The sequence below is a fragment of the Drosophila hydei genome, unplaced genomic scaffold (assembly GCF_003285905.1).
Source record: "Drosophila hydei strain 15085-1641.00,03,60 unplaced genomic scaffold, DhydRS2 tig00000349-arrow-arrow-pilon, whole genome shotgun sequence".
NCBI classification, from domain to species: domain Eukaryota; kingdom Metazoa; phylum Arthropoda; class Insecta; order Diptera; family Drosophilidae; genus Drosophila; species Drosophila hydei.
Window position 1 is genome coordinate 366,856 of NW_022045714.1, and position 9,265 is coordinate 376,120.

Below are 9,265 nucleotides of genomic sequence, written 5' to 3' on the forward strand. Positions count from 1 at the left end.
GAAGGAGAGGGAGAAAAAGACAGAGAGTGAGAAAGGGATAGCGAAGGTGAGAGAGACGAGAGTGAAGAAAGATGGAGGAGTAGAAGAGACAGAGGTGTTGCGAGAGTTTTTATTGGCATATTTATAAGATCACATCTATATGGAACTGGAACTTTCGAGGATATAATTATAAATTTTTTTTTAATTATTTATTATTTTGTATATATTATTAAAATATCTTAAACAATTTCAATGCAAATTAACAAAATAATACGACTTTTTTTAAAAGATTTAATGTGTCATCTATAATAATATCATTCGTGCTGAGAAACTTGATCAATGTCATGAAAATTTTAACAGTTATCGATTATTATATAATTTACTAGAGCAGAGCAAGCAAAGCTAAGCTATATTATATAAAATAAGTAAACAAACAATAATGCGTAATATATATATATATAATAAGAATGCTACAATCTAAAGACAAGTCAGACATAATTATCTAGAGGGCTATCAGAATCGGGTTTGAAGTACCAATTGCATTTTGTGGCTCTTGACTTTCCGAAAGTTAGGTTAGCTTTATACAATGACGCGTAGCAAGGCAATTGAAAACAAGCTTATATATATTATATATATATATATATATATATATATATATACATAAATTTTTTTTTTTATATATTATATATATATAATTGTTTATAGAGATATCACCTAAAGCTAAATTTGATAAGTAGTCAATCGAAATCGTTCACACTGTATCGTTGACAGATCTGTGCCGTGATTTGATTGTGTGAAGCGCCTACACCAATATTGATAATAGATTTTAGTATAAATATCACCCCAAGGAGCTATTGGAATTTAGTCGAACTTTAGTAGACACCAATTGAAAATATGCTGAAAGCAATCACAGTACTCGCCGTGGTCCTTGCCGTGGCCAGCGCCGAGCTCCATCGTGTGCCCATTCTCAAGCACGAGAATTTCGTGAAGACCCGTGAGAATGTCAAGGCCGAGAAGGCCTACCTGCGCGGCAAGTACAACCTGCCCAGTGCTCGCCTCAACGAGGAGGAGCTCTCCAACTCGATCAACATGGCCTACTATGGCGCCATCACCATTGGTACTCCCCCACAGAGCTTCAAGGTTCTGTTCGATTCGGGCTCCTCCAACTTGTGGGTGCCATCGAGCAAGTGCTGGTTCTTTGATGTGGCCTGCATGAATCACAACCAGTACGATCATGACAAGTCCTCCACCTACAAGTCGAATGGCGAGAGCTTCTCCATCCAATATGGCTCAGGCAGTCTGTCCGGCTTCCTGTCCACCGATACCGTCGATGTCAATGGCCTGGTGATTAAGAGCCAGACCTTCGCTGAGGCCACCAGTGAGCCAGGCACCAGCTTTAACAATGCCAAATTCGATGGTATCCTTGGCATGGCTTATCAATCCCTTGCCGTGGACAACGTTGTGCCACCCTTCTACAACATGGTCTCTGAGGGACTCGTCGACGAATCCGTCTTCTCGTTCTACCTTGCACGCGATGGCACCTCCAACGAGGGCGGTGAACTGATCTTCGGCGGCTCTGACTCCTCCCTGTACACCGGAGACCTGACCTATGTGCCCATCTCCGAGCAGGGCTACTGGCAGTTTGCTGTGGATAGCGTTTCCATCGATGGTCAGACCCTGTGCGAAGATTGCCAGGCTATTGCTGATACTGGCACCTCCCTCCTGGTTGTGTCTGGAGATGCCTACGATATCTTGAACAATCTGCTCAACGTTGATGAGAATGGCCTTGTCGATTGCTCCACCATCGACTCGATGCCCGTGCTCAACCTCAACATTGGTGGCACCAAATTCACCCTGGACGCATCTCAATATATCATCCAGTCCGATGGCGAGTGCCAGTCGGGCTTCGAGTACATGGGCACCGACTTCTGGATCTTGGGCGATGTCTTCATTGGAAAGTACTACACCGAGTTCGATTTGGGCAACAACCGCATTGGCTTTGCTCCAGTTGCTTAAGAATTGAAATAAACGAATCCCTAAATGCAAAAATTATTTACGTTTTGTACATATTGAAAACTTGCTTTTGGTTAGAAACATACATAAGTAAATTTTTGATATATATATAAGTATAAAGATTGCAATGATCTCTTTGTCTAGACAAATTTTGTTTGAATTAAAACAACTTACGATTCTGTTTACATTTCTATAATATATTGCGTATTATATCTGAGTACTTACAAAGGGCCTTGTTTGTATTTTGTGCGGCAATGTTTTGAAACAGTTCGTAGAATGACGTAAAGCTTGCTTAGAAGATTAGGTTCGTTGTCTAATGTTAGCTAATATATGAATCTATAGAGCTTGAGTAGAAGAACCCAAATGCGCAGGAGTTATATATATATATATATATATATATATATATCTGATTGAGAGACAGCTATTAAACCTATACAAATCTATTAGAAATATTTTTATGTTTTACATGTATTTCCTGATCAGTTGTTCTATACTAACTTGAGTCTTTGTCTATTAAAATCTTTTTCATTAAATCGAAATACTATATCATATAGTGGGCATAGATAAATGAAGCAAATGAAGGTTAATATATATATATATATATATATATAATATATAAATATTAAACATTAAATTTGCTATAAACTTTATAGAATTACATATAATATCTATGACATTGGAGGTCTTTGTAAAAATATAATTTGATAATTTTCTGTGTAAATATAATTTGATATTTTAAAGCATAACAGTCAGTTATGTCAACAATCAGATTTGACTGTCTTTAAGCTAAGTGACGAGTTTGACAAGTTATGGAACGTAATGCTGATTGGTAGCCCATGGACGTTTCATGTTCAAGTGCCGCGGAGTTTCCCTCACTCGAGTGTTAGAAAGACCCTGCGATAATGGCCAAGCCTTTAACTAATGGCCTCTTAAAAAAATATTTTCATACAGAATCGCAGAAGCCATCGAGTGTGCAGTAAGTCCAATCTGCCAGATAGTAGGCCAATCGATTTTATTTTCATCAGCTTAAAGATATAAACAATCTTATCGTGGGATAGATAGCAAAAGCGTTTGGTATAAATATCACACTAAGCAGCTATCGAGCATTAGTCGAACCGTAGTAGACACCAATTGAAAATATGCTGAAAGCAATCACAGTACTCGCTGTGGTCCTGGCCGTGGCCAGCGCCGAGCTCCATCGTGTGCCCGTTCTCAAGCAGGAGAACTTTGTGAAGACACGAGGCAACGTCAAGGCTGAGATCTCTCATTTGCGTGCCAAATATGGCCTGAAAATGGGTCGCGCTGTCGAGGAGGAGCTCTCCAACTCGATGAACATGGCCTACTATGGCGCCATCACCATTGGTACTCCCCCACAGAGCTTCAAGGTTCTGTTCGATTCGGGCTCCTCCAACCTGTGGGTGCCCTCCAATACCTGCTCAAGCTATGCCTGCGAGGTGCACAATCAATACGACTCCAGCGCCTCCTCCACCTACACGTCGAATGGCGAGAGCTTCTCCATCCAATACGGCACTGGCAGTCTGTCCGGCTTCCTCTCCACGGATACTGTTGATGTGAATGGTCTGTCCATTCAGAGCCAGACCTTTGCCGAGGCCACCAGTGAGCCAGGCACCAACTTCAACGATGCTAACTTCGATGGTATTTTGGGCATGGGCTACCAGTCAATTTCTCAGGACAATGTGGTGCCACCCTTCTACAACATGGTCTCTCAGGGTCTGGTCGATCAGTCTGTGTTCTCCTTCTACTTGGCACGTGACGGCACCTCCAGCCAGGGCGGTGAACTGATCTTCGGTGGCTCTGACTCCTCTCTGTACAGTGGCGCCTTCACCTATGTGCCCATCTCTGAGCAGGGCTACTGGCAATTCACCATGGCTGGTGCCTCCGTTGAAGGCTACTCGCTGTGCGATGACTGCCAGGCTATTGCCGATACCGGCACCTCTCTGATTGTGGCTCCAGCCAATGCCTACGAGCTGCTCAACTCGGTCCTCAATGTCAACGATGAGGGTTTGGTCGATTGCTCCACCGTCAGCTCTTTGCCTGTGATTAGCTTCAACATTGGTGGCACCAACTTCGATCTGAGCCCCTCGGCATATATCATTCAGTCCGATGGCGAGTGCCAGTCGAGCTTCCAGTACATGGGCACCGACTTCTGGATCTTGGGCGATGTCTTCATTGGACAGTACTACACCGAGTTCGATTTGGGCAACAACCGCATTGGCTTCGCCCCAGTTGCCTAAGCAATAAGCGAACCTTCAGTGAAAGCAAATAAAGTGATATCATAGAGCATTATGTTCAGTTAGTGTGAGCTAACGTGTATCTATAATATTTGTAATATCAATTTTTGTTTTTATTTTTTTTTTTTTTTTCATTTAAATTTAAAGTTCGTGAATCAAGCAATTTTTTCTATCTATAAGATAAAAAAATGTTTATCTAATTGGTTCACTATTTCACAATGGATTTTTTACTATTTGAGCGTTCTCGTAAGGTAGCCATCTTTAGGGTAGGCTCTACAGGTTGTTGGTGTATAATTTTGCTATTTGAGCTATCGACTCGGCTATTTCGCTGACGAAATTGAAGCTTTCACACTTAATGCAAATGATCCTAGCCTATCTTGGGATTGCGATAATTTGATTGTGATCGAAAATGAATTATTTATTCAGTATTAAATGTAAAATTGCATGCAATTTTTCATGGCTTTCGTGCCTTGTGATTTCCCTTGGGTAACCGTTGTAACGTTTTCTTTTTTAAGGCTTCTGACTAAGCTCTCTGCAGTGTCTTGTGCCTTAGCTGCCACGTCATCAGTGATGATAAACGCCGTCTGAGTTGACCGTTTGGCTTCGCCTTTGCTACTAGATATACGAGATACCCTGTAATGCAAGTGGATCAGATGAAAGGTCTATTGTGACTGGCCATAGGTATGCGAATGGCTTTTCGATGTGTGAAGGTCAATCAAGTCAGCGAGTCTGCCGATCAGTCACTTGATCAAATAGTCAATCAATCAAACTGATTGATCAGTCAATTATTCAATTAGTCAATTTCAAGCAAGCGCTTACTCTAACAGCTGGCCAATTGTAACTCACACAGTCTATTAATTATTTATTTAGTCAGTCAATTAATCCGTCAAGCAATCAATCAATTCGATCAATAAATAGCCCAGTCCGCCTGGCAATCAATAAATAAGCCAGTCAGTCAGTCAATCATTTAATCAGTTAGTCATGCAGCCTTTTATGTAATGTGTATATCAATCAGCTTATCAATTAGTTAGTCAATCAGTCAATCAATCTGTTTTTAAAATCTTATCAACAAACAGAAATGAAGTGAAAATGCTTATTACAGCCAAGCGCAGTTATTTACAGGGTATCCAGGCGAGTCACTTGGTTTCATATTGTGCCTCGTTCTATTTTGGGGGACTTTGTGGGCGTTTGTTGGGGCGCTTAAAATGCCATCAACAAGTTCTTTTAAGTTTTTCGATATAGACAATCTTATCTATGCCACAGATTTTCAGCGATTTGATTGATTTGCCCGATGCGATAAGGAACCAAGAGCCGCTCATATAAGAGTGCGTGGTATCCGACATTCCAACTTTAGTATAACAAATAAAAAAGTAATAGGAACAACATGTGGAAGGTGTTGCTACTGTTGTTCGCCCTGCTGCTGGTGCAAGCCGGCGCCAAGCTGCATCGTGTGCCGGTCTATAGGCAAAAGAATTTCGTTAAGACTCATGGCAATGTTAAGGCCGAGTTGGCGTATGTGCGAGCCAAATATAATGCGGTAGGAGCTGTTGCCGCAGCAACAGCGACCGGCACAACAGCCGGCAACAACACAGCAACAACAACAGCCAGTCTGCCAAAGGAGCCGCTAGCGAACTCCGTGAATTTGGAATATTATGGTGTTATAACAATTGGCACACCGCCACAGACCTTCAATGTGCTGTTCGATACGGGCTCATCGAATCTGTGGGTGCCATCGTTTCAGTGCGTCAGCGAAGCCTGCCAGGATCATATGACCTATAATCCAACGGTATCGACCACCTATAAATTCAATGGCGAGATGATAACTATGAAATATGGTAAAGGCGGTGTATCCGGCTTTCTGGGCATCGATGTGATCAATGTGAACGGCATGAGTATATCGAATCAAACGTTTGCCATTGTCACCTCTGAGCTGGATAATGATTATGTGGACGTCAGCTTCGATGGCATATTGGGCATGGGCTATGAGAGTTTGGCCGTTAATTATGTTGTGCCACCATTTTACAATATGGTGACTCAGGGTCTGGTCGCAACTCCCGTATTCTCGTTCTATCTGGCACGGAATGGCACCTCCCAGCAGGGAGGCGAACTGATCTTTGGCGGCTCCGATCCATCGCTCTACAAAGGCAGCATGGTCTATACGGATATTACTGAACAGAGCTACTGGCAATTCAATGTGGCTAATGCGACACTGAACGGTCAAGTATTGTGCACCAATTGCCAGGCTATTGCCGATACGGGCACCTCACTTCTAATGGCACCCTTGGATGTGTTCAGTCAGATTAAAAGTGTGCTGGGTATTGGATCGGCTGATATATTTGAGTGCACGTCTGTGGCAGCGATGCCAACTATGAAATTTGCCATTGGTGGCAAGGTCTTCGGTGTGCCCAGCTCGGCGTATATCATTCAAGAGGGTGACACCTGTTCCCTGGGCATTGGTGGCATTTCAACAAACTTTTGGATCTTGGGCGATGTCTTCCTGGGACAATATTATACGGAATTCGATATGGGCAACAATCGCATTGGATTCGCCTCAGTTAGTGGATTGCACTATACGGCGGACGGTGGAGCTTCGAGCTTGAAGCAGTTGCGTATCCTGGAATTCGCTGCATTGTTGGCTGTGCTCTGGAAGGTCTTGGACTATTTCAATTAACAGAATATTACGTAATCTATGTTTAAATTCGATTTTTGTTGTTTGTTAATTATTATCGTAAATCTCTGTGCTGAATCTAATATGCAGTGATACTGATCCGAAATAAAGAAGTGCATATACTTATAATCAATCGAGTAATGATGTGGATGGTGAAAGCTCTCGGGCATTAAGCAGTGTTATGTGTGAGATTAGTGTTTAAAATCTTTTAAACAGAATACACTTCAAGTATCTGAGTAGTTTAAGAAATAATAACTATATAGTTTGAGAGCTTTATCTAGAACTGCTGTGGAATGGTAGACTGATTGATCACTTTTGACTTGTAATAATCAGCGCAGCGGCTGGGATGATCTTCTCTCAAATCGTCAGCTGATTGAGCTGCATCTGGGAACGGGAACCGTTGCACAAGAATAATGAAGAAGAAGAAGCAGGAAAAAAATATTAAGCCAAAACAAATTGTGGACTGAAGATTCTTTTCATCTTCTTGTGGCGCTTAATTGGGCCGCCGTTGAGCGTGATTTATTGTAAAAAAAAGAGCGAAGTAAAAGATGAATTTTTGCAGTTTCCGAACTTCGAATGTACACATTATTTATGTGTTATTTGGCTACCCTGTAGCCAGTTGGCAATGGGTGAAATGAAAGGTATAACGCCTTGTGAGATGTAGCATGGCAAACATCGAGATATTTTGAAATAGCAAGTACAACATAAAATGGCTGTCCTAATTCTTTAAAATCGATAATTATCGCTTTGTATATTGTCTGCTTAGGAACATATCTCAAAAGGGGAAGAGCTAGAAAAACATTATTTATAAGCTTGGGGCTTCTATAGTTATTCCTATATAAAAAATGATCGATAAACAGTCTTTTTTTAAATCGATAACTTATCGATAATAGAGCCTTCTTATTTGACACCATCTTAAGGATAGAGATATATTTCAAGCGTCATATGTAGACTTTCGTTTAGTTGATACAGGCACAGGCAGACAATACATACAAAATATCGATAAATATCGATTTATTTCATATTTTTATTGCATATCTGGTGGAGTATACAATTCTTGAAGCTTGAACAAGCAGATTCTTTTGTAATACTGCACAATATTCGAACAGGGTATATTCTAGTCGTGCACTCTCCGCTTGCAGCTCACTTTTTACTGTTGTCAGGGATTAGGAATTATGCGCAGTAAGTCCGACTACACTCGCAGCTCCCACACACAAAAAAATATAAATAAATAAAGATATATACATGTATATATCTTAAGGATCGAAAAACGTTGTTGGTGGGCCGTCGAAAGCCGAAGAACAAACGAGCAAAACTTTAATGAGCGTTGGGGGTTTTAATAAGTGCAATTGCCTCGTTGGTGAGCTGGATGGTCGGTCGGCTTGTTGAAAATTTATTGGCCAAGCAATTGCACAGTTCGAAGCTCATCAAATACCAATAAAATATCATTTGTTGTAATTTGAGGGGACCACCGGGCTCTATATCTTTTGAGCTTTAACTCAAGCTCTGGTTCTCGATGTGGGCTTCAGTTGCGTGGATTCGAGATTATGATCTGTCGCTCTTCTCTCTCCCTTTCTTTCTCTTCGTCTTTGTCTCCTTCATGGAGCAATCTGTCTCATTAGAGTTGCCAGAGCGCTTGATTTATTGTTGTTCAGCTCTGTGGTTGTTGTAGTTGTTGTCGATAAATCACATTAAGATATTTGCGAAAAGCGAAAAAGTAAGGAGAGGAAGAGTTAAGCCAGACACTTGGGCTGGCTCTTTTGGTTCTTGACAAATCTCTAAGCGAAATCAGTTAACAACTTAACTAATGATTATCAATGTGTGTTTAAGCAACACCAACGACAACAACAACAAACAACCAGCAACAAGAGAAACATCCATGAACAACATTTTCGATAAGCCAATGCAACAACTTTTTGCCACAGACCACAACAGATCTGCAGCAATCAAATGCTGATATAAACACATACACACACACACACACACAAATACACACACACGCGTGTAACAAATGAAAACATCGTTGATAACGGCTTTGTCGCTTTGCTTCGTCTGCAAATTGTGCGTATTTGCATAGTTCGTTAGTTCTTGGGCTACGCAACACGCACTTGAAAAAATGTTGGTATATTTGGCCTACTCAAGCTGAGAATTGATGTAGTACAGTTAAGCGAGGATAAGTTCAGTAGTGATAAAAACGAAGTACAGTAGTTAAATACTAATACCTTAATAGTGTTATAATAGTAGTAGACGCGCAGTTGACTATTAATATAGTAGTAGTATAACAATAATATAACATTAGTAGAATAGTAGTGTAACAGCAATATAACAGTAGTATAACAGTAGTATTACAGTA

General features: G+C 41.0%; 3 protein-coding genes across 3 annotated transcripts; all 3 read left to right on the forward strand.

The window, feature by feature from the left end:
• The first annotated feature begins 835 nt into the window (after positions 1 to 835).
• LOC111591968 (lysosomal aspartic protease-like) lies at positions 836 to 2,031 on the forward strand. Its single transcript, XM_023303914.2, has one exon. It carries the CDS (start codon positions 874 to 876, stop codon positions 1,993 to 1,995), a length of 1,122 nt encoding a protein of 373 aa, XP_023159682.1. The 5' UTR covers positions 836 to 873; the 3' UTR covers positions 1,996 to 2,031.
• A 1,061-nt stretch (positions 2,032 to 3,092) lies between these two features.
• Positions 3,093 to 4,348, forward strand: LOC111591969 (lysosomal aspartic protease-like). The gene has a single exon (XM_023303915.2). The coding sequence runs from the start codon at positions 3,132 to 3,134 to the stop codon at positions 4,245 to 4,247; it is 1,116 nt and encodes a 371-aa protein (XP_023159683.1). The 5' UTR covers positions 3,093 to 3,131; the 3' UTR covers positions 4,248 to 4,348.
• A 1,259-nt stretch (positions 4,349 to 5,607) lies between these two features.
• LOC111591977 (lysosomal aspartic protease-like) lies at positions 5,608 to 7,024 on the forward strand. Its single transcript, XM_023303927.2, has one exon. It carries the CDS (start codon positions 5,629 to 5,631, stop codon positions 6,913 to 6,915), a length of 1,287 nt encoding a protein of 428 aa, XP_023159695.2. The 5' UTR covers positions 5,608 to 5,628; the 3' UTR covers positions 6,916 to 7,024.
• The last annotated feature ends 2,241 nt before the right edge of the window (positions 7,025 to 9,265 follow it).

What these genes read in the sequence shown, in the direction of transcription:
- LOC111591968 (XM_023303914.2), top strand. Translation starts at nt 874, where the DNA reads ATGCTGAAAGCAATCACAGTACTCGCCGTGGTCCTTGCCGTGGCCAGC.
- LOC111591977 (XM_023303927.2), top strand. Translation starts at nt 5,629, where the DNA reads ATGTGGAAGGTGTTGCTACTGTTGTTCGCCCTGCTGCTGGTGCAAGCC.
- LOC111591969 (XM_023303915.2), top strand. Translation starts at nt 3,132, where the DNA reads ATGCTGAAAGCAATCACAGTACTCGCTGTGGTCCTGGCCGTGGCCAGC.